The sequence below is a fragment of the Periplaneta americana genome, chromosome 1 (assembly GCF_040183065.1).
Source record: "Periplaneta americana isolate PAMFEO1 chromosome 1, P.americana_PAMFEO1_priV1, whole genome shotgun sequence".
Taxonomy (NCBI): Eukaryota; Metazoa; Arthropoda; class Insecta; order Blattodea; family Blattidae; genus Periplaneta; species Periplaneta americana.
The window spans coordinates 167,692,516-167,719,320 of record NC_091117.1 but is presented as its reverse complement, the minus strand read 5'-3'; the positions used below and the strand labels follow the sequence as shown (position 1 = coordinate 167,719,320).

At 32.5% G+C, this 26,805-nt stretch overlaps 1 protein-coding gene across 10 annotated transcripts in view; it reads right to left on the bottom strand.

Moving 5' to 3' along the window:
* Window positions 1-964: 964 nt before the first annotated feature.
* The window catches only part of LOC138703651 (phosphatidylinositol 4-phosphate 5-kinase type-1 alpha-like), a 196,921-nt gene continuing 171,080 nt past the window's right edge, over window positions 965-26,805 (bottom strand). For 8 of the 10 annotated variants that reach the window (XM_069831715.1, XM_069831731.1, XM_069831786.1 and 5 more), the window contains one exon: window positions 15,727-21,095. In XM_069831715.1, the coding sequence (XP_069687816.1) occupies window positions 21,000-21,095 (96 nt within the window). In that variant the 3' untranslated portion in view covers window positions 15,727-20,999. Of the gene's footprint in view, window positions 3,928-8,709; window positions 10,003-15,726; window positions 21,096-26,805 lie in introns of those variants that run through there. The other 2 variants (XM_069831761.1, XM_069831769.1) reach the window with 2 other exon arrangements.

Below are 26,805 nucleotides of genomic sequence, written 5' to 3'. Positions count from 1 at the left end.
AACAATTTTGGATATAACTGTACTGTATTGTATGATACCACCACATAACTACCAATGATGTAACAAACATAGCAGTATACTTCCACTCCTGAAATAAATAGAGGTAATAATGGGTTCAGAGTACAGGCATTTTAATTTGATGTGGGGTAAGTTTAGCTGATATTCTTTGCTTGAATTTAATTCCATATCTTTTTGATAATCTAATTATTTTTTATCCATCAGTACAGTCTAATTCTGTAATCTAAGTCCGTAAATTAATTTCTAATGAACATTATTAACATATGAAGAATGAAAAAAAAAATGCTAACATGACACAAACATCATTACAGGTTTATTTTGTGTTTTTTCTTTCTTTCAGATTACTCCACAATGACACGATTGTCTGTCTTACCTGCTGTGAGCGGTTTTGCTTTCAATGAATATATTTTTATTGAAAATAATGTATACTCACCTTATTTGATATAATTTCTGGCATGGAAAGATTACGATTTGATAAACATTTCCAATTCCAATTATGTCATTAGTATCTGAAGTTTATAGAGCATGATATTTGCAAATGTCCAGAAAGCCAAACAGAAAAAAAAAACTGTATAACAAATCGACACTTGAAAGTGAAAATAAGCAGTGGAATATTATACTGAAGAACAAAAATCTAATTCCTGATAGTCCACAAATACAAGCTGTTGCACTATTTCGATTACATACAGGGCACAATTGTTTAGCTGCCTATTTAAATAAATTGAAAATATTTTCTAGTCCAAATTGTATACTCTGTAATGAAGACAACAGCATAATGGACTTGAATCGCATACAAAAATATCAGAGTTTAATTTCAACAGGATTATGCTACTGGGAATCAAAATGGCAAATGGAAGAACTTCAACAGGCCGAGCATTAGAAACCAACCAACCAACATTTGCAAATTATGTGTAACACGAATTTGCACCATTTTCCATACAGAAAATTAGATTTCTAATCTCTTTTATTATTTCTTGATCTTAAAACATTACTTGGCAACAAATTTAGTTGTTCCATCTTTTATTTTACTTTTATATATTAACTATAATAAGAATTGATAATACTAGTATTGGATAAATCGCAATATAGCGAACGCCAGTAGGGGAAGTTATCCCCACCCACATGAAATGTGCATTCGACACAACACTCACCTACCACGTTGAGCGTCTGTTGAGCTAGTAGGGGAAAAGTGGAAGAGGTCGTGGGCAGAGCTTCTACGTTCGCTATATTGCGATTTGCCCCTGGTATTACATATACAATGTCTCTGGAATTATTTTATACAAATTTCAGAATGAATATACCAATATATTTCTTATTCATAATGAAAAGTAAACATAATCCAACAATACTGATTACAGACCAGCTTCTAAAGGAAACATTAAAATGTGAAATGACCATCCTGTGTGTGCGTGTATAAAGTCTCCAATTTATGTGAATATGTTGCATCCAAAGGACATATTAATGGTGAAAATATGACTTTTAATTTTAGATACACATAGCAAAATTATCTGCAGCTACTTCCAAACATACAAAATCACCTTTGAACACATTCTTATGGAATAGGAAGACTTTAAGATTAGATAAAATGTACGTATTCGTCATGAGATTTGAAGCTAGAAAAAAAAACTTTCACAAAAATTCATTGTAAATATGTACTGTAACTCCAATACAACTAAAACTTAGAAAATTGATAGACACTGTACTTAGTTTGAAAAACTGAAAGTTTCAAAACAAAAATCAGTGGAGAAAACAGGTGCTGTATTTGCACGACTACAGCCCGAGTTAATCACTTTGAATACAGATAAATTTTGCTTTTAAAATGTGCTTTAATCACATAACTTAATCACACGCATGCTTGCGCGCGCGCACACACACACACACACACATGCACACACGCAAAATTAATAGTTTGAGCTTCATAAATACATGTATTTCTCTTGTATGTGTATGTAGCTTACTTTATCCACAATGTTTATGACACAACAAGAAGAATTTGTATGATCAAGCAATAGTAACTTAATTTTACTATCTACATTAATTTAAAAAATACGATGATTAGTATTAAAGACGGAAATTACAGGTAATTGAAACAATGTTTTCAGATAACGTCTGAGATTGAATTCAGTGCTTAATTCTACAATTTTGTGAAAATCAATGTCATGGGGAAGGACTTTTAATCACGGATAATTTCATTACAGAGAAAAATAAGTACAAGGCAATTCAATCATTTACATTTAATCGTGTAACATACCGGTAGTTCATAAATGAGTCTCTCTTAAACAGACATAAGGAATGTATGAAAATAATACACTATAAATGAGTCAACAAAATAGTCATAATGTGTGAAAAATGTTACAAATATTTATAAACTTACGAAGTTTGACATGCCAATATATTCTAAGTATAAATAAATATTCTCTTACCCACTGGTATGAAAGTCCTCTTTGGTTTCATTTCAAGGTGGGAATAACAAAAGGCTTAAATATTGAAAAATTGTACATTGCCACTTTAAAATTACGACTTATATTTTATAATACATAAATATGGCACAATTAGGCAATAGTTGTTATTGATACTTCTGTAGGTGAATTATTTGGGAAAGGAGAGTGATAATAGAATTGTAAATTCACCAAAAAGGATCTTTTTAAATAACCGGAATATTTACAGCTTTCGATATTCAAATATAGCTTATGCCACAAGGAACTTTTCAAAAATAAAAATGTTTATATTTCACTTCGTGATATGTGAAATCAAAGATTACACGAATAATGCAACTGTGGTTAAATTATTGTGCTCTTCTAATGTTTCAATAATTTTACCACATAGATTTTGGCTTGATATATTTTGCCTATCTGACTGTATCTTCATATAAAACGACGATTTTCCAGCACGTCCACAATGAACACAAAGCTGGAATGGATTGGATGAACACACGAACTTTAATACAAACTATATCAACAAGAAAACTCACATATAGTACAAGGTGAGATTCAAATCTGGATCAATGTCATCAGATCATGACAGTATTCAATACCTACTGATGTTACCGAATAGATATGCTCCATGAGTCTCTTGTTCTAATTTCATGGATTCACAACTAATAATGTAGAATCTGTAGGTTATAACTTGAACGTCAGATTATAGATCAATAAAATTGGCACTTTCAAGTAGCACATGGAACAAAATAATAGAATGCACTTTTTTTTTATCCTTTTCTATTTTATACACACCACATTTGTTTTAACATTTAATGCAAAGGTAACTTTAACAAACTGTCATGTGAAAGCTTATCACTGGTAAATATTGTCTTCTTTCAGTAGCCTCAAGTTTCCTTACGATATACTTCAGGTCTCAGGTTCAACAATCTCATAAAATGTGTAGATTACTCATTCAGGAGAAAATAATAAACTTGTAACGAGTTTTGAATTATTAAAATAGGCCATGCCATCACAATACAGCTTGACCAATCCTGTGTAGGGGTGGTCAGCAATGGCTGAACCTTTAAATATATGAGTAAATACCTATGTACAGTACATTAATAATAGGAGTCTCTTACCTTTTGTCTTGTTTTGTCATGTCATGGTAACTTCAGATATGGTATCTTAAATGTAAATGAACTCTTTCCAGATTCAAATTTCATAAATTGAAACTGAAATCTGGTACCCAATGCCAATATTTGAACTTTGTTGGCAACAGCATTTGCTTGCAGGAACAATCCTTTCCACACTTGCCACTAAAAGCGTAACTGTCACTTCATCTATTTAAGCAATGAATATCCTGGAAAAGTATAATACATTGTTGAAATTATAACTTCTATTCTTGTCAGAGACATATGCCAGTATATCATGAACGCTTTCTTCTGAGTAGCAGCTCTTGTCCATTCTTCTGGAATTTTGTTCAGAGATGAGTCTGAAAGCAGATGAAAGTCAAGAATAAAGTTGAAACCAAAGCCATAGTCTTTATGAAATGTGAGGAATAAACAGTCCCATATTTGTAAGAGAGTACCTACTTAAGACAGACAATCAAAATAAAATGTCACTTATGAAACTAACTACTGTACTTGTATATAATATATATAGACTGTGGTTCACTTGTTTCTCAATTAAATGCAATTTTATTTACACAATTAGTTTAAAAATATAAATAATACAGTGTCAAGTACGTGATGACGATGACTAACATATTTTTACATTATAAAAGTGAAAATAAGATTATATCTTCTTCTAGAACATAAAAATGTAAAATTACATAGTGAAAAAGCATCTCTGGATAATAATCTGTTTGAACAACACAATTTGGAAAGTGTGAATGCTTTTAAGTATCTTGGATACAATTGTCATTCCTGGAAGAATCGGATATTTCAGAAAAAAAATTCCAAATACAATAAATATTTGGGTATTATAAACCAGGTTTTGACATCTAGCAAGATAAAGTTCATGGGGCGAACAGCAAGAGTTACCAAGTTGGATCGTATGAAAAATGAAGGTAAATTTAAATTTCTTAAAACTGAGCCATTCCCACGATACATCTGTAAATACGAGAGAAACTGATGCATTGCTGTCCTCGTGATAGATATAATCATTGGGTCGCCCCATGAAAATATGGTGCGAGAATTCAAAACTTTGTTTAGACCATAACAGTTCTGATAAGGACTAATACTTGCCAAGAAGAAGAAGAAGAAGAAGGAAAAAAAAGAAGAAAAGAAATAGAAGCAGAAGCATCTTACATTGCAGTTAAGTCTGATGCTGTCGAATTTTGTCATGTATCACCCCTAGTTGTTCTGTTATACATCATAATATCGTTGGCTTAGAGTGTAAACCTGCTAACTGCCAAAAAGAAAATTTTACAAGGGAAGCAAAAAAATTAAGTTTAAATTAACTCTGAAACTTTAGGACCACATCCAAAGTACAGGTGGTATTTGTACCTGTACTTTGGATTTGGTCCTAAGGTTTCAGAGTTTAAACTCAGTTTTTTGCTTCCCTTGTAAAATTTTCTTTTTGGCGGTTAGCAGATTTACACTCTAAGCTGATGCTATATATAATAATCAGGCTGCAAAAGGGTTACTGTCAAACGCAGGAAGGAGACCCATTAATTGCCCATATTGAGGACTTAATGGAACCGGCCTGAACAATAATCTAGTGTCCAATCCCTACCTTCTCGTGGTGCAGCTGTTACCATTTTGCTTATGCAAAATGAACTAACGGGATGGGCTACCCACGAAACAACATTGGTCAGCTTGGTGGGCTTATGACCGAGACTGATCCTTTCTCTTTTCTAGTATCAGCCTCCCTTTTCTTTCCTTTTGCTCTTTCCTATCCAGCCTCCCTTGGCTACTCTTGTTTTCTTGACTCTGATGGTATTAGAGCATTCAAGGCCTAGGAGATCATTTCCTCTATATCTATCAATACTTAATAAACTTAGAGCTTGTAGGACCAAAGAATTAAAGGAGTGAGAATGATACAATCCTAAGCCACAAAGACAAAATTTTACAGGAGAGCATATTACAAATTTAGAACCCAACGGTATTAGATGCGGTATTATAATTTCTTCACTGTATGTTTCTGTTATTTGTTGAGAAAATTTCGTAATATTTTACTAGTAGCTTCCCCATATTTGTAAGAAATGAACGCGCACAAAAAAAACTATTTTTGTTAAAAGTGTGGCTTTTGACTACCTCATTCTCAACCCTTCAATTATAAATAACTAAATAAATAGGTCTAAGTATATTTAGGAAATCATATTTTAATAAATTAATTATCTGTTAGGTCTACATAAGTTTCTGTGTACCTGTAAGTCAGTTTTCAGGGGAGGCATAGTATAAACATGTCAAATTTTAATTCTAGTAATGAACTATTTGGCATCCCCTCCTCTTGTAAAATCACAAATCGCGCACTGCAATAGGGAAATATCTCAAAGTTAACTCGTTTCTCTTTCTCTCTCTCCCTCCATATGTGTGTGTGCACGTGCATGCATATGTGCATATGAATACAGTTTAATGTGTACTGTGCCCATTGATATCTTTATACTAGTTGTGGTAAGAACATCGCTGCAAAAGTAAATAGTCTAATAAGCAATATCTGAATATACAGAACACTTACCTCCGAAATATTTCTCTTAATTCGGTGTTTTATGGTGTTTTTATATTCTGCTGTATTTGAACCTAATTTTCTTTCATGACTAGCATATATGTAACAAGGCTACACAGAGTGGAAAGGATATAATTGCATCACTTTCAACTGGTAATAGATAACAATATAACTAGGAAAAACGAACAAATAAACTTTTCTCTATCTTGGGCTACAGAAATAAATTCCAAATAAATTTTTCTCTATCTTGGGCTACAGAAATAAATTCCAAATAAACTTTTCTCTATCTTGGACTAATAAACTTTTCTCTATCCTGGACTACAGAAATAAATTCCAAATAAACTTTTCTCTATCTTGGACTAATAAACTTTTCTCTATCTTGGACTAATAAACTTTTCTCTATCTTGGACTACAGAAAATCTTGGGCTACAGAAATAAATTCCAAATAAACTTTTCTCAATCTTGGACTAATAAACTTTTCTCTATCTTGGACTACAGAAATAAATTCCAAATAAACTTTTCTCTATCTTGGACTAATAAACTTTTCTCTATCTTGGGCTACAGAAATAAATTCCAAATAAACTTTTCCCTATCTTGGACTAATAAACTTTTCTCTATCTTGGACTACAGAAATAAATTCCAAATAAACTTTTCTCTATCTTGGACTACAGAAAATCTTGGGCTACAGAAATAAATTCCAAATAAACTTTTCTCAATCTTGGACTAATAAACTTTTCTCTATCTTGGACTACAGAAATAAATTCCAAATAAACTTTTCTCTATCTTGGACTAATAAACTTTTCTCTATCTTGGGCTACAGAAATAAATTCCAAATAAACTTTTCCCTATCTTGGACTAATAAACTTTTCTCTATCTTGGACTACAGAAATAAATTCCAAATAAACTTTTCTCTATCTTGGACTAATAAACTTTTCTCTATCTTGGACTACAGAAATAAATTCCAAATAAACTTTTCTCTATCTTGGACTACAGAAAATCTTGGGCTACAGAAATAAATTCCAAATAAACTTTTCTCAATCTTGGACTAATAAACTTTTCTCTATCTTGGACTACAGAAATAAATTCCAAATAAACTTTTCTCTATCTTGGACTAATAAACTTTTCTCTATCTTGGGCTACAGAAATAAATTCCAAATAAACTTTTCCCTATCTTGGACTAATAAACTTTTCTCTATCTTGGACTACAGAAATAAATTCCAAATAAACTTTTCTCAATCTTGGACTAATAAACTTTTCTCTATCTTGGACTACAGAAAATCTTGGGCTACAGAAATAAATTCCAAATAAACTTTTCTCAATCTTGGACTAATAAACTTTTCTCTATCTTGGACTACAGAAATAAATTCCAAATAAACTTTTCTCTATCTTGGACTAATAAACTTTTCTCTATCTTGGGCTACAGAAATAAATTCCAAATAAACTTTTCCCTATCTTGGACTAATAAACTTTTCTCTATCTTGGACTACAGAAATAAATTCCAAATAAACTTTTCTCTATCTTGGACTACAGAAAATCTTGGGCTACAGAAATAAATTCCAAATAAACTTTTCTCAATCTTGGACTAATAAACTTTTCTCTATCTTGGACTACAGAAATAAATTCCAAATAAACTTTTCTCTATCTTGGACTAATAAACTTTTCTCTATCTTGGGCTACAGAAATAAATTCCAAATAAACTTTTCCCTATCTTGGACCAATAAACTTTTCTCTATCTTGGACTACAGAAATAAATTCCAAATAAACTTTTCTCTATTTTGGACTACAGAAATAAATTCCAAATAAACTTTTCTCTATCTTGGGCCACAGAAATAAATTCCAAATAAACTTTTCTCTATCTTGGACTACAGAAATAAATTCCAAATAAACTTTTCTCTATCTTGGGCCACAGAAATAAATTCCAAATAAACTTTTCTCTATCTTGGACTACAGAAATAAATTAAAGTTGCTTGCAAATCTTGAAATGCCACGGTTGTTAAGTTTACAAAATCGAGAGATAGGTACATAGTCCATAACTGTCTATCTGTATATCAGCTCATGATATTTCACTGAAGCAGGTCATTGCACTGTCTCAAGCAATTCTGATTTACATGAAAAAACATTTCACAATTGTAAATATGAATGTAAGAAATAATGACTTAATGGGTCACGTACATTTGTGACTATACTAGAATTAACGAATGTTTGTACTTCTGACCGTTGTATGTGGAGTCGCACGGGGGAGTGCGCTGTTGCCGCATTGCAGTGAGAAATGACGGGACAGCAGATTTCAAATTCAAAACTACATCTTATCTCACGTTGCATTAAATTATGCTCGAATTATAATTTATAATGCAGGTATCTTGAATCCAAGATTGTTATTAGAGCTGTCTGACTAAAAGACATTGTCGCAAAATTAAAAGTAGTAAAAGTTCACAGAACTATATGTAACAAATTTTGATCGATCGATACTATCACACTACTAGTACCACTGCTGCCACTACCATACCACCACTTTTAATAATAATAATAATAATAATAATAATAATAATAATAATTGTAAAATTAACCTTCTGAGGATTGGATAAATTTTGTTACATAAACGAATTATTTGCTGTTATTATTTGAAATAAGTATTTTTGTTCCTTTTTAAAGTACATTTATTCGCAAAGGGCTAAATAATTATATACCGAAATAAATGAATTCGTAAACAAGTAATATGTATTTAAATTTGTATTTGCAGGAACGAAACCACACTTCAAATTTTGATTGTTTGCGGGCAAGACAGAGAGCCTCAACAATGAACAAACAAAGTTATAATGTGCGACATATTTAATATTTAAATAACATTGTTGTAAAACCGGTACACGGACACTGAAAATCTACAACACATTTCAATACCAAAAATATATATAAAAATTAAAAAGTGGTGTGAAAGAACTCATGTACTAATTAATTATATATTTTCTAAGGAAAATATATAAATATACATGGCGGCGAATGGCATCCTTTTTAAATGAATCAAGGTCCGTGACTGGCTTTGACTTTTCCGGGAGTTTCCAGCAGCGCATTTGAAGGCCCAGCTGGTGTGCCATCTTCCTTTTCTTTTTCTCCATTTTCCTTTTCTTTTTCACACTTTTCCTTGCCAGTATTGACGACAGTATTTCTGGAAATGTTTAGAGCAACAGCAGTTCTCTCCAACACTTTATTAACATCAATTAGCGGACCCTCAGTCTGTCTTTTTAATTCAAAATAAGCCCTAAGAGAGCATACTATTTCACGGGCTTGGCCATGAATCGGTGTTCCTTTCCGAACCTTGCAGTTTTTTTTTTTGGAGAATGAAGTCGTGGCCACCTCTTTTGCCTTTAAGGCTTGACTGTGCCATTTTAAATTTAAACTTAAAAATGAACCGTAAAAGCTAAATAAACACTAATAGGCAAGGTGAGAGGGGAACAGACTGTGATTGGGCGTTGCTATGGCAACACTCATTGCTATGGCAACGTGCCCCCACCTCACTCATAATATTAACTGTCAGAAGTACAAACATTCGTTAATTCTAGTATAGGGACACATTCTAATAGCATATGAAAACAAAATTAAGCCACCTGTTACATATTTATTAAGTTCTTTTTGTAACGAATTATAACATAAAATGAAATGTACTGTCAGGTGAAAATACTATATGTTTGAATGAGTACCTCTGTGAAGACTGACTCCATGTGCTTTCAACGTGAAAAAAAATAAGAAATTTGTATTAGATGTTGAAAATATTCACCATTTGCTCTGTACACAAACTTCACTTCTTCGGATTTAGTTGTAACGAACCTGAGATAGGACACCTTCATTGTTCTAGCTGTACAGGTGAAGAAACCTTTACACAGCTGTCAGATTAACTGGGGTTCTGTCACAATATAAATTTATTATTAATCACTTATGAGTCATTCCATGTCAAATCAACAAATGAAACATTTATTTTGGAATGTGACAGCATGGGGTTTGTTAATTTTTTTGTATATTTATAACTTACCATAAAATATTTAAAAATTATTATTATTATTATTATTATTATTATTATCCAGACATTTGAGATGGGCAGGGCATGTAGCACGTATGGGCAAATCCAGAAATGCATATAGAGTGTTAGTTGGGAGAATGGAGGGAAAAAGACCTTTGGGAAGGCCGAGACGTAGATGGGAGAATAATAAATATTAAAATGGATTTGAGGACAGTGGGATATGATGATATAAACTGGATTAATCTTGCACAGGATAGGGACTGACGGCGGGCTAATGTGAGAGCAGCAATGAACCTGCGGGTTCCTTAAAAGCCATTTGTAAGTAATTATTATTATTATTATTATTATTATTATTATTATTATTATTATTATTTAATTCCAACTACTCATTTTTTACGACTGTTTGTTGTTTAGTCAACTGTCCGAAGACAGGTCTGAACCTCACAAGTGATACCAAGAAGGCACTAGTTATGAGGTAACAGTAATGGGAGTCATGAAAAATACATTCCCTGGTGTCACAGTGACTGGCTGTCTCTTCCATTTAGGCCAAACATTATGGAGACGAATTCAAACAGAGGGACTATCAGGAGAATATCTTGAAGAAGAAAACACAGAACTAAGAAGCCAGTTTCATTCCTTGGTTGCATTGGTTTTTTGTACCAGAGAAGGATGTAGTTCACACCTTTGATATGGATGAGCTAACTCCAATCTTCGATTACTATGAGGATAATTATGTCATGGATCGTAGATGTGGCAGAGGTGGGCAGCAGCCCATGTTCCCTCCAAATACATGGAATTGTTACATTCGTATCAGGGAAAACCTGCCCAGAACAACATATACTTTTGAAGCGTGACATAGACGTTTCAATACTTTAATGGGCAAAGCACATCCCTCCTTTTACCATGTCCTTCAGTTGCTACAGGAGGAGACTGCAAGGATACATCAGGACATTGAGAAATTAGAAGCAGGTCAGTCTCCACCCAGAAAAAAAGAAGAAATAAATACACGTCCTTAGATAACAGAATTGGATGAATTGTCGATAAGTATGAAACCTATAGAACAGACGATAACATCCTTGGTTACTTACATGCCATAGATCACAACTTCAGTGGAAATTTTGGTTGAAACTCCATAAAAACAGGATGAATGTGTGCAACTTCAAAATTCATATTAATACAAAGCATCAAAATAATTACACAGTGATGGTTTTGGACTCATAATAAAAAAAACTTAAATATAATTTTCTGTATTTTTTGGTGACGAAATCCCCTCAGTATAAAAAAATGATGACAAATGTATCATCTTTGGTAACAAAATCTCCTCAGTGACAAAAAACATGACAAAATGTATTTGATGACCAAAAAACTAATGACGAAAAATAGGTGACAAACTATAATGGTGACGAAATTTCCCGTTACGAAATGCCCTAGACCCATCATGAATCAGAAAAACTACAGACGTCAGCATGTTTCTTCTTTTGTTTTGAATGACTCTCTGCAGTCGTTATAAAGTCTGACAATAAACAACTGCATTGATCATAGTTCCCGGTTCCATAAACTCAACAAGCAACACATCTTTTTGGTCCCAGAACACCTTCCAGCCATAACCTTCCTATTATTGACGTTTGTTTGGCGAGTTTGAGTGCATCCATTGTTGTGACTGTCGTTTTGTTTCAGGGATGACATATTGAATCCAGGTCTCATCTCCAGTCACAACTGATTTAAAAAAATCTTCACCTTCAGCCTCATAATGGGTGAGGAATATCAGTGCTAATGCCATTCAGTGATCTTTGTGGTTATCAGACGTCTTTGGAACCCATCGAGTGCACAGTTTTTTGTAGCGTAGGTGTTCTGTTATGAGCGTGTAAACAGATGATCTTGAAACTTCAGGCAATTCCACACACAACTCACTTATGGGAAATCTTCGTTTTTATCGAATCACTTGGTCAACTCGTTGAACATTGTCTTCTGTTGCAACAGACTTGCGTCTTTGTACTCCTCCATGAACATCAGTTCGGCTCTCTTTAAATTTCCTACACCATTCACACACAACACCATCACTTATAAAGTTTTCACCGTATACTCGACTCATTCTTTGATGAATTTCCACTGCACTATTCCCTTCTGCTTGAAGAAACCAAATTACACTACGCAACTCACAATCAATCATAGCAGCTATGTTTACGTGCCTGCAAATCAGCTCAAAATGGCGTAATGACGTTGGAAATGGCAGAGGTTATAGTGGGAAGATGCTCAGTCGCCCTCCAAACATCTCTGTCTCCTACCACTCGATTGGCTGTTCATTGGCACAACCGGAGGTTGAAAAAAAACTGCCCTCGTAGTTACCTTAACCAAAATACCAAGACTGAGATGGGCAGAACATGTTCAGAGAATGAATAAAGAAGGCATGGTTAAAAGAACAAAAGAATGTAAGTTATAGGGAAGAAGGGTAGGAAGACCCTATTCTCAGTGGATGGATGAAGTGTTGAAAGGTATAAGAAACTCGACATAAAGAATTGGCAGAGTATGGCTAAGAAGAGAACAGTTTGGGGTAAAATCCTTAGGAAGATGAAGCCCACACTGTACTGTAAAACAATTGATGATAATGGTGACACCACCCTGACAAATCTTAGTTGGGGTATTTATCTGATGGTTTTAGGGCACTGAGAATTGCTTTAGAGGAAGGAACCCCATCAAGCACTCAAGAATGATCAACATTTCATTTTTCACAATCACCTGTTTTACATAACTACTGAAAGCTCCAGTTTATGAGTAATCAGAATTTGTGAATTGATGAACGCACAAGCCAAACAATGGATTGAGATCTGCTGCCAGCTGCTCCAAAATCCATTAGGTGACTGATTTTGGAAGAGGTTAGTCACATAATTATGATAAAAATGGACTTTATAGGTAATTGAAATCAAAGAAACCATTATATATTACATAAACAACAAGCAAAACTGGTGATTTGACAAAAACTGAAATTTTGAGAGTGTAGGCCTACTTGACTTCTAACTTATTCTCATGTTCTGCTTATATGCCATCTGTCCATCGTCAAATGAAAGTGAGTTATTTATCAGCATAACAATGTTCCAACTTACAAGTTAAGATTAAAAAACTGGAAGGCAGTGAGATTTTATAGCTGAGTTTATAGCACAGTCATTGCATCTTTCAATTCGATTCATTCCATTCAATGGCTCACTTTTATGATCAGCATTTAACTAGTTCAAACATTGGTAAATCTGGCAGAAAGATGGTAGATTATCACGGAAGTAATGGACTTTATTTCGAAGAATGATATGTTTATTGTTTTATTATTTAATTCGCTGTTAAATACGTTGTGTTCATGTCTAAGAACTTGTGAATAAACCTAATCTTGCAAGGACACATTTATATATAACACCTATTGACAGAAGTCGCAGATTCTTTATGATTCATATTTTAAATAACGATTTTTTTTCGTCTGATGCTCAAGAAGCCATTTCTTTTATAACTGTCTGATGGCAGGCCTATATTTGATACTTATTTTTTCTTCTCAATCTTAGTGGTAGGTGGAACCTTTATATCAAAAGCCCTATATTAAAGAATATACATGTGCTAAATTATGATATAAATATTTAGATAGCAGCTTCTTGCTTTCAGTAATATACTTTATAATAATAATAAATTTAGCTTCCCTTATGAAAAGGTTGCCAGATTTGACAAAGCGTATTACATAATTTGGAATACACCTAAAAGGTAAAATGATATACATTTGAAGTGGTTAGGGAATCGAATATACAAAATGTCAGAAAAATTTACACTAAGTAGCGTTTGTGCTCATTTACAGTTAAGAAAGAGGGGGGAGGGGGAAATCATCAGATACGTTAGAATGATTTGAATGCCATATACCGCGAGATACTGATAGAGTTTTCGTCACAAATTCATTTAAAATGAGTAATTATTTAAATTATATGCATTGAACAAGAAGGTTGCTATTCCTGCACTTATTAAATAAAAACCTCTCGTAGAATAAAGCTGTCAATATGAAACATAGACCATTTACTATAAATACCAATGCTCATACATTTTTCAAGTGGTATTTAGTACTACTAGGAAAAGAATATAGCCATTCTCAAGCACTAAACAGCACGTCTATCTGAAAACAAGCATGCAACCAAAGGCACACTCACACGCCTGCCACTGTATGCGCACACTTCATTTTATAAATCTCATCTTCTCAATAATTATTCTGCACTGAAATTTGGAAGCCTCTGTGTCAATGATAAGCAGTAGCAATACATCTATGTAACTATTTACACACATTCCAAGACAACCCTGCTAAATTAATGTGCCATATTTCTAGTATATACATGTAATATGAAAGAGCTATATCTACATTTAAAAGAATGAAAGTATTTTATTTAAAATAAAACACTACATAGCAATAAAGTAGATAATATAAATTTATAAAAATAGTTATTTTAACAAGAAATACATTAATTTAAAATAACAAATGCATTCTTATGAATAAATCATGTTACACATGCAGTATCTTTAAACACAGAGTGGTTAAAGGTTACTGTATACTTTAGGTTTATGAGTGCTTATTTTTACATTATACATCATATCAGTTCCTTTAACAACACCACAGATTTTTCTTAATATCATTTTGAATGTTTCTTGTTGAGGAAATGTATAGGAGGAGAAGGCAGTGAAGGAACAAAAAGCTACTGGTGAACATAATTCTCTATTCACATTTTTGAAGTGACTGTCCATTTATTCATCCTTCATGCTCTCATCACAGAAGAAAATTTTAGAGCAAAAATGCTTCTTTTCTGGAGTTCATCTCACACAAAAAAACCATGTCATTATTTAAGTTTTATGTTACTGTTTAGAAAATATTCATAAGCATGAATAATCTATGAAAACTTTTAGAAATAACAGCCCAAAACGAACTGAATCTATTTCACCCTTGCAATATCAAAATCAGTATAAAACATAATTCTTATATTGGGTTGATATATTTATGGAATAAGCAATTAAACTGATGCACTGCAATTATACAAACACTGAACATAATTGAAAAATAATTTATAGAGACTGAGAATAAAATACAAATTCTAAAGACTGGTGCTGATATGATTCTGAACATGAAGTATTGTATTATATACAGCATTGATTTGCATGAGAAGCAGGGACAATTATGGTATCTACAGACTTGTTTATAAATATTATCATATCCAAATGAAATGAATGCTAACAAAAAATAGAGTACAAAATTTTAAGTATGCAAGTTAATAAGGAAGTTTAAACCTGTTGGTCTGAAAACAGGATGAACATGACTGCAACACAATTATGTAAACAATATTAATGTTAAATTATAAGGTACATTTATTTTTAGATACGTTCATATACATACGTGCAAGAGCATTAAATGCATTCGGTTTGTTTGTCAATCCTTCTGTCTAATCATGTGTGTATGTTTGTCAGCATACAAGAAACAATTATTAGATGAAGCTTTAAGAAAAAATATTCTGCGCTTTTACAAACATGTTTTACGAAAATCCATGTCTGATTGAAATGCATAATCCATTTCGTCATCTTTCTATGAAAGTTTTGTAAAAAAAAAAAAAAAAAAAAAAAAAAAAAAAAAAAAAAAAAAAAAAAATCTATTTTTTATTATTATACATGGCATGCCACGTATAATTCAACCATGCACAAAATATTTTTGAATTTCCATCTTCATCAGTTTAAGTATGACAAGGCTTGTAAATTTAAGAGGTTAGTATAACACAGATTAAACACGATATTTTGAAACTCTATAAGTAAAACAAACGTATAAGCAATTTATTCATATCCCACAAAACCTTAAACAATTCAAAATATAAGGTTATGTTAAGACATAATGCTTACTAAACAACATACAATATGTACCGGTAGGTATTTAATGATACAGAATTACATACAGAATATGCACATGATTTAATATGATCATATGACAAAATCTGTATGCTAAGACCATGTTCATAAAAAATCTAAACAATGCAATTAATTAAATATTTCGAAATTCTGAAGAATCACAAGAACGATATAAAAACTGATACCGGTATATATTACGATCGTCATTCTACGTTATGCTGCCCCATACTAGTGAATATGTACATTTTGTTTCTAAACTCTTTTCCATGAAAAAAGCCAATGTATAACACGGAAATAAGTTAGAAAATGAGTATTTATGAAACAAAATAAACAAGACAGTTTCTTCGAAAATATTAAAAACATCGTTTATGATCCACTGAACACAGCATTCTCACTGTTAATTAAGGACTGAATTTAAAAAAAACTTAAGAATCCGCAGTCAACATACATATTGGTAATTTATTTTTCCTAAATAAAAAATAAAAGAGGACACTTGAGGATATTGATGTGCAAAGATAAAATTAACGAACTAAATTTAAAAAAAAAAATTAACAGTGAATCATATCTGCAGTGCTCGGGAAAAGTGACATAAGTCAGTTTCCACAAATTTTTTTGATAATTTGACAACTTACACTGGTTTATGTCGATTTGATTTTTTTCTGTATGAATTATTGTAATGGGAGAAATACTTGTGTACTATTTTTTTCCAAGCGAGCAGATGTTCCGTAAGTTGTCAATAAATTATCAAAAAGGTTTGTGGAAACTGACTTATGTCACTTTTCCCGAGCACTGCAGATATAATTTGCATAATGACTCCATATTTTAAAAGTCTCAGACTAAAGAAACATTTCATACTTCTCATAAACATTACAAATATATTCACAGTTATGTGCTAATTCTAAACTGCATCAGAAACTTTAAAAATTAGATAAAGCATAGACTTAATTCTGAGTTTGTTACTAGTAAATCATATAACATAAAAGACGCAAATTTAATTAAATATTTTTTCCCTTTTGATGAATGTCAGTAAGGTACCAAATGAACGTATTAAAATAGTTATATGTTAAAAAATTATGGTACTTAAGTTGATGTATCATACACAACACGAACAAAATACCTCCTTAATAAAGAGAAGATATTCACAAGTTATGATAGTCTGATAAGCAGAACAATTTGCTCTGATACAATCTTTCCTCAGGTGCTAGAATAACAGTAAAACCTTAATAAGACGCACCCGCTTATTATGCTGTCCCATGTAATGCACTTTTTTTGTCCGGTCCCTGCACAATTCATATATAACGCCTTTATAAAATACCCTGTTTGTTGCACTCAAGTCCCGCATAATACGCTATATACGCTATATATATTCGATATAATTTTCAGTAATGTACTGTAATAGCAATGAAACATTTCGGCCATTGAACTCACTGATGCCATTAATCTGAAAAGTACTGTTATTCGACCCTTTACCTGCACACTTAAACCTTCATACTGTACAATACCCCAATCTTTTGATATGCCCTCTTATTCGACTCTTTACCTGCATGCTTAAAGTCTACATACATATAATAGCCCACCCTCTTGCTAACCCTCTCTCTCAAGCAACATTCTTTAGAAGTGTCTGTGAGTGTGATTATAATGAGTGTTAAACAAAAAGTGCTTTCTGTGTCGGAAAAATTGGAAATCTTACGAAAGTACGATGAAAACAGTGCTCTTAATCAGAAACAATTCTCTGATCCATTAGGAATCCCATCATTGACATTAAGGACAATTATAAAAAATCACGACTCAATCACTGCAGCTGCGATGTCAGGAGGATGTAAGCGCAGGAAAGTGAAGTGTGGTAAACATGAGGACTTAGAGAACACGCAAGCGGCAAACAACTATAAATTACTTTTTTAGAAAGAATCAAGTACAGTACACATTGTAAATGTCTTTGATGTACAATACAGTAATTACATAATGGAGTAATACTGTATTACTTCTCATGAATCATGTATTTCAATAAAGAAAAATGCTAATAGATACTGTATATAAGTCAAAATTAGTATACCTGCCTAATATGCGGACCCGGTTAATACGCAGTTTACATGCGGTCCCTTGAACAGCATCTTATCAGGGTTTTACTGTAGTTACAAATCAGCAATATAGGTCAGTCACAAGGAATTTTCTGTTGACCACAACTTCATAATGATTATGAAATACACAGAAGTCTCTATGGCATGGTGCACAGTCATCTAGCAGAATGTTACTGTGCTTAATATGATGTTATGATTTATATATGCTAAAATGTTCAGTTCATTATATAAATTCGCTATTACAGTTTTCTAAAACATTTATTTATTTTCACCTGAAAATCTGAAAAATTCCCACTGACGTGGAATTACAGTGATATGTACCCATGATAAATGTAAATTTATCAAACCAGTGTAATACAGGTTACTCTCGAAAGTCTGTGGGCAGATTATCCAGTTTGCACATTAATTGTGATGGCCTATTATTATTATTATTATTATTATTATTATTATTATTATTATTATTATTATTACATTACATAATGTAATTTTGTAGACCACTGCGCAAATATAGCTGTGAACAGCATTTTAGCTTACTATGCTCTCTTATTCTAAAACAGTTATGTTTGTAGATTTCTGATGCACGTTCGTATCTCTTAATTGGTGGAAGTGATGTAATAAAACTGATTTATGTAAAATTGATAATTAATAAATTGCAAATTGGAATTGTAATGAAGAATATAAATTACTTTTAAGAATTCTAATTCCAAGTTATCCCCTTTAATTGGTGAAAAAAAAAGTCTTTTATAAAATGCAAAGGATTGGCTTCATAATAATAAACTGCGAAATGGAAATGCAGTGAAGGAAATCAGTCTTATATACATTTCAACATTATTCAACATTATTTAGGATGTTTTTGGATTGTGATAATGAGGACAATCTTTGAAGATTCTTCACCATCATTTATATTTCAACCAACCTAACAATAATTGAATTATTAATAATTATCTTTTTTCAGACTTTATAATCCCAGTGAAAATTATTTAGTACAAATCCATGTTCAAATTTTTTTAAAATCATGTACTTTATAAATAGTTTTCTGTAATTCAGGATCCTGTGGTCACCGATGTTCTTCGGCTGATGCCACTGTGATTAAATATATGGCAAAATGAAGACACTATTGCAGAAAAACGGTGGATTAATACACTTAGTGAAATTGCAAATGTGTTATTGAATACACATCCTAATGACGTCACTGAAGGTGTAGTGTCTAATTTCAAGTATGCTCCAACTGTGTCAGCCAATGTGGAATGCAGTTTTTCCATGTACAAGATTTTCTCCCTTGTAACAGGGTGTCGTTTTCAATGGACAATTTGAAAATGATATTCACTTTGTACTATAACAACTCACATAAAGATTAAGAGGTTTTTATGTTTGTTTATATTTAATGTTTAACACTGTAACATTTGCGATGTCGAGAAAGTATATTAAATGTATATTACAGTATGTATGTAGACCAATGTACGTAATTCTTTAAACTATGTAATACTTTAATTTGTTCCATAATCATTTTGTAATAATTTGCGTGTAATTTTCCATGACTGAACTGTATTTGTACTTGATAAATGCAGTAGCTTGGTTCCAGTTCACTAAACCTTGGGCTATAATCGTATTATACTATGTTTCATCATTACCTTATAGTGCTCCACATTCCTTACCCCTGTGATTATATTATATTCATCTTTTAATTTTCCTCTCATTTTCCGAATTATCGAGAGTCAGCTGTATTAATTTGTCAATAATAAACATGATCTTTAGGTACCTACTGAGATTTAGTCGATTCAATTATATTAAAAATATAAATCTATCTTTTTATATTAATAACACATAAATAATTATGTACTATGTATAAGACAAAAATAAACAATCAACTACTGTTTTTGTTGGTACATTAAATAATGACTTGGGAAGACAATAAGCTTACAGAATTGTACTTGTATTTTTCCACAAAAAGTAGAAAGAAGGAAGAAGAGTGGAGTTCTTATGAATGTAACGTGGATGTCAAGTTGAAATGTATAAATGGGTCCGAAAATTAGAAATTATTTAAATTACATACAATATATTTTAAAACATAGAACACTTTTATTAAAATGGTGGGCTGTAAAGGGGCCAACTGTGTCAAGAATAGAATATATTGAGAATGTTAAGATTTACGAAGGGAAGCAAAAGTACTCTATTTGCACTTGCCAAATCACCACTTCTACAAAATACCTCAACCCCTTTCGTTCAAACATAATCATTCAACATGACTAATGCTAAAATCCGAAGCTAACAGTTTTAGAGTTCATATATCATTAGTGTACCCAATAAAAGTAAATACAGTAGTTTCAGGTAATATCTATACTGCGAGAAATGTCTTATAGCCAGAAGAGTTTTACGCACTTTTATTTTTCGTCATAAAAGTGGCGAAAGAATCTATAAAGCAATTATTTGTGCTAATGTAACACATTATTCACGAAAATTGTTAAATTCAAGTCACAACAAATCCACGTGGTATTTTTTAACAACAGTAACAAATATTGACTGAAGTGAGAGGGATGATAATCGTAAAATAGGATCTTCAGGTCCTAAATGCCTTAAATCCCAAGAAACATACCTAAGAATGGTATCAATTGCCTCTCCTCTTCAGTGCACCTTTTTTTTGCAAGAAATCAAGTACTGTACCTAATGAATTTCATTCAAAGTCTAACATATGCATACTTCTTCAAATTTACATCTCTGTGAATCAGGTAATGCTTATTACAAAGTCTATATGAAGTTAAAATTATTCAGACATATATCTGACAGCCCTCTAAATTTAAAATTGTAGTTTTGCACTTGCATTCAGTAGACCTCAGATGATTTGAGGGTCATCTTGGAACATGATGCTTATGAAGTACTGTCTTCCATTTTGCAGCTTGTATAACTTTAGCTACGGAACGGTGACATAACAGTTCTACGTTCTACAAACAGTTGACGTTCTGTCAGTTCCACTGTGGTGGTTGCAGGGGTGTATACAACATTCTGTAAATCAAATGTGAAACTTCTCTCACCAACTATAATATATTATATACAGGAACGTTTATCAAGATTGGCATACACTTATACATTTTCAAGAAAATATTAACATTTCATCTTAAAATGAACAACAAAATTAGTAAAGTACATCTGACTGAAGATGCAACAGAAATTTCTCATTTAGAGCAATGTAGGTCGTACATATGATGCTATTACTTTTGCTACTCACATTGATTGTTAGTAGGTTACAAATACAACATGATGACAGAATGTGATTTTTTACTGTAGGAGGTAAAGAAAAATTTAGAAGATTTTAGCAATAGTAACCAATAAAAGACATTATATTAGTACAATATAGCAGTAACTGTTGCAGGTATAGCAGTTAATAAAAGCACTGTGAAAGAATTCTAAAGTTAATTTAGAATAAATGTACTGATATTAGAAAAACACTAAGCTAGTAGAACTTACAGAATGCAATGAAATGATATGCTTAACGTTTTCAAATCAGAGATAATGCAGCAAGAAAACAGGAAACATGACTGATTATGATATTACGCTATACAATTTCAATTACGAAATAATTTATTAAAAGCGTGCATTTATAAAAAGCACTATCAACTGAAAAACTAATGATGAAGGTACATCGCAATAATATGAATAACTAATGCTTAGACATTCCACATCAGAAACCAGAGTTCAAATTCTAGCAAGTTTATGTTGGAATTTATTATAGACAAAAACACTGATGTGTAGGTCTACTAGGTTTTCTTTGAAATTGTCATTTCTCCTGACACAATTCCATATTTCTCTATAATTCATTGTCATTCTTATTGTTAGCGCAAAAATCAATGGGAAATTAATTGGTATAGCTCGTGATATCAGTATCGATCATGGGATTCTGGATGTAGAACATAATGAGCAAAGTTAACTAAAGAAATTACTGAAATTGGTACCCATGTCTTGGATGAGACAGACACAAGAGAAGAAGAAGAAGAAGAAGAAGAAGAAGAAGAAGAAGAAGAAGAAGAAGAAGTGATACAGTGGCGGCAGCAGCAGAAACATAAGGTAGCATATGTGATAAGTCAACAAAGGTAATTCCTGGCATTGCTATCAATGTCTCAGATCAATCAAGATACAAGAAGAAAAAAAAAGAACAGTACTGCAACAGCAGAAACAGCAACAGAAGGTTGCATTTACCAATATAACTGGTATACAGTAAGGAAGTAGATATCTATTATACTAACAGAAAAAATTACTTAAATCTAATAACTGTAATATGATGTTTTATTATGAACTTGCTTTGAATTCAAATACAGTCTCAGTACGAAATACAAGCTGTTTCCTCTTAGGTTGAAATTTTGTACTGGTAAGTGTTTTAAGCAACTAAAAGTGGTAAAAATTATAAAACAATTACATAAAGATAAGGGCTTTAGCAATATTTCTTTACAGAGACTAATACAGTACTCCCAACACTGAAATTTGATGTTTGCTAAAATGATCTCATATGGAATGATATATACTGAATAATATAAAGTAAAAGCCTGCTATATTTCTGCTTTAATATTATTGCTACATTTTCTTTCATTATTAAATATAAGGCTTAATAAGAACTGGTTTACTCAAACTTCTGAGCTCTGATTCCTGATAATTTTTATACAATATTCCACTTACATTGGTTAAATTATTTAAAGACTATGAGATCATGATATGGCAATAATGAAATGAGAATTGCAGGGCAGATCGAAGCAGTAGGAGAAAACTTGTGCCACAGCTGCTTTAAACCACCACAAAACTCGTAGGATTTTTCCAAAATCTAACTATGGTCCCTTTTCAGATCCCTGACAATTTATCCCCCATTATAAAGAAGAGTACGTCTTAACAGACATATCAAATCAATTTGGGATTGACATTAGTGATTTTGAAATCTAAATATCTGGGTAACACCTGAAACAATGACATTCCCCATGCTCAATCATATTAACAATCCCCTCCACTAACATAGAACTGTAAGTCTGGGAACAGGTTTCTGTGATTCTTAATTCTAAAATAAACGCTTATGTTGTAATAATGTAATTATCCTAATACTCTGATAATAGGGTTTTCCTAAGAAACAATATAAATCAGTGCATAAACAATAAATAATTAGTACCAATGCACAATGCAATAGAAGGCATTTATATACAAATCCCAACAGAAGATGGGCAAAAGTGATCACCTTTTCTCTCGATATTATATTATATGACAAACGTAGTATTAAGGTAAGCGCTCATTAATGGAAAAGGATTCATTTGGCATGTTCAAATTTTTATTACAGTATTGTTCACTTGTCTGCATTTTCAAATTGATCTTCTATTAGTGCTGTTATTTACCACTAGAACACATTATTTCAATGTAGTGTTCTGGACTGAACCTGGAAATAAAATGAATAGATCTGTAACAACATAACTGGCTGATTGTTTTTCTAATTTTATACAGAAAGTTCTTTTAGCATATTACATTACTGTAATCCCTACTGGATAAATGATACTATTCACACTCTATACCAGCGGTCATCAGCACTCGCTGAAATGGGCAGAGTGCATAGAGGGTAAGGAACTCTACTCCGTCATACACAAGGGATAGAGAGAGCGAGAGAGAGAGAGAGCATACCCACCAGCAGCGACGATTGCACACTAGGGCTGTGTCTTGTCCATGGGTAAGAGACGCTAGCATTTCATTTATGCCTTCAATATTACTACGATTAGAGGCTTTGCAATTGATATACTGTCATGAGTCATAACCAGGCTTCGAGACTTTGGACCCGATACAATAAGTTTACTGTGCATGTACTATAGGTTGTTGACTCGCTGCAGGTAGTGAAAGGTAGAGATGTGTTGAGGTTACAACGTTGCTGTTTAGAGTAGAGTACGGTAGTATGGGGAAACACACACATATGGACATTCTGAAAGTAAATATACGTTACACAATGACAATGTCAAGAGAATATGAAAAGCATTTATTCTCCTGTTTTTATAAGCATTTGTGTTTAATTATAGACAGTGTTAATGGTGGAAATAAACATGTAGCAGTTTTAATTTCTTCATTTATACTATTGGTCGTCTTTGGGAAGTGCAGTTACAGTACCGAATGCAATGCACTACGGTACAAGATACATTTTCAGTGTATCAAACATAAATCTTTTTCAGTTATCTGCCAAACACAGTTTGTATTGTGAAAAGCTGCGCTCTACATCACATGACGTGATAGGAGCAAAACGAAAAAAACCTAACATCATTGCAGTCTCTAAGAGACAGTCCTTTATTCTCGGGTGATTCTATGTCCACTAATTTGCTGTTTATATTACACAATGTTCCATATCCGTTATTTTTACATAAAATTGATTTCCACTTCTGTTTTACACGTTCAGTAACCAGTGTACTTGGTGTCTCATTAATTCTCTGTGTTATTTCCTCAACTAATTTGAGGGTTCCAGCATCTCTTGCTCTGACTTTTCTAACCGCGTAATAGTTTCAGACACAGTTTGAAAATAGGTTTGTATGAAAACCAAATAATTATTCGTCAGAACCTTCAAATCCGGAGCATTTTCCTTTGCGTATTTGTTGGCATTCATTCTACTGTACCCCCACCCACTGAACGCTTTACCACTATACTCAGTACGCCGTTATGCAGATTTCCCACTGAACTGCTCTATCGGGTCCGAAGTCTCGAAGCCTGGTCATAACATAACCTTCTATATTTGTATCATGGCCCATATGGAAATCTGTTTAGAATTCTGGACAGAATCCGACCATGCGAGTAGGCAAAATAGGCAAATAGATGGTGCTCAATTTAAAATAGTGCAAAGAACAAAAATCCGAATGCACTGAACGAATCCATTTCGGTTAATGAGTGCCTACCTTTACTGACACTTGAAAAGCCAGGAACTCAATTAAGAATTAAATTATCATACTGTATATTTCCTTTTTGTATTCTGAACATATAGACTAATCAAAACTTTCCTATACCACTGCAATGCTAATTTTTTTACTGGTGGAGTTGCAGACACAACAAATGTACATTTCTTGTGATGGTATGCCCACAAATAGAAAAATTGCTGCATAGTGAAAAAGCGACATTCTGTTCAGTCTGTAATTGAATGCAGTGATTTAAGAAGTATACACGGACATTTTAATGTTATAAAATCAGTATTTCATTTCGTTTTTATTACAAGTGCATATACGATATGTATGTTTTTTTCAAAACGAAATTCCAGAATCCCACATCAAATGGTCGCTGGCACTAAACCATTAATATCGTATCTTCAATATATTGAAAACTTCTTACATACAAAAAAGGCATTGTCAGAAGTCTCTTCCTATATAAAAGATGCACATTTTTACGAAATAACAGCAAGATATTAAATATGGAGTTTTTCTTCACTGACTAGTAGTGAGAAGAAAAATTATTTTATAATATGTTTATAATGTCGAACAATCAAAAGGAAAATAATAAGAGAGCTTTCTATAAGATTTTTTTTTCTCTTCTCTCTGTCACAACCTACACCTTTATCCCATCCTACTTCTCTTTAAAACAAATTTAAAACAAAATAAGTATAGTTTGAAAATGGAGTTAATATGGAAAATAAAATTAAAAATATCACCCATATTTTACATTTCACTCATCAGGAAGGAAGTATATCGAACAGGAAAATAAACTTAGAATTTCATGAACCAGCACTGTTAAATACTAGTAACAGCTATTTTAGATAACACACTTATTGCATTGCTTGAAGCAGGATCATAGAGCAGAAAAATATTTAAAATAAAACGAGCAACATTTTATCAAAATGATACATACATTTCAGGAACTACGAAAAACTATTTACTGATATTAATATAACTTGCTTACAATCAATTAATTTGATGATTAAAGAAAAAAAGAAGTAGACTTTTTCCTAACTTAAAGAAAAGAATAATTCAAATCCTTTGTTTAGACCATAACAGTTCTCATAAGGACTAATATTTGCCACGAAGAAGAAGAAGAAGAAGAAGAAGAAGAAGAAGAAGAAGAAGAAGAAGAAGAAATCCAAAAAGCTCATGTGATTATCAGAAGCACAGCACGAGATAAAAAAATGGAAATGCTATAGTTTAAACACTTATTAAGACAATATTATGTGTACGTATAATAATCCGTGGCGCTACAGCCCGTAAAGGGCCTAGACCAACCAGCCGGCTGCTGGCCTCATGTCCACATGCCGAAGCAGAGGTGGAAGATTATCCAACCAGAATGGAGGTATCGTGTGGTTAGCACAATGATCCCCCCAGCTGTTATAGCTGGCATTCGCAACCAGATTTCGCTACCTATCGTAGCTCCCCAAGTGCATCACGATGCTGGGTGGGCACCAGTCCCATACACTGCCCGAAATTTCATGAGAAAATTTCTTCCCCATGAGGACTCGAACCAGCGCGCATTCTGTAACGCGAGTCCTAGGCAGGATGCCTTAGACCACGACGCCACGGCGCGGGACATATTATGTGTATAAGGATCAAATGCACAGTAATAATCGTCGTCTTCCTATCCGGGGATTTAGACCAAATGGCCTGTTCCAAAGAATAATAATAATAATAATAATAATAATAATAATAATAACAACAATAAACGAAATAATGGGAATGTCATAATAACAAATTAGGAGATTGTGAAAGAACAGGTAAGTGACACAGTAAATGTTTAATTT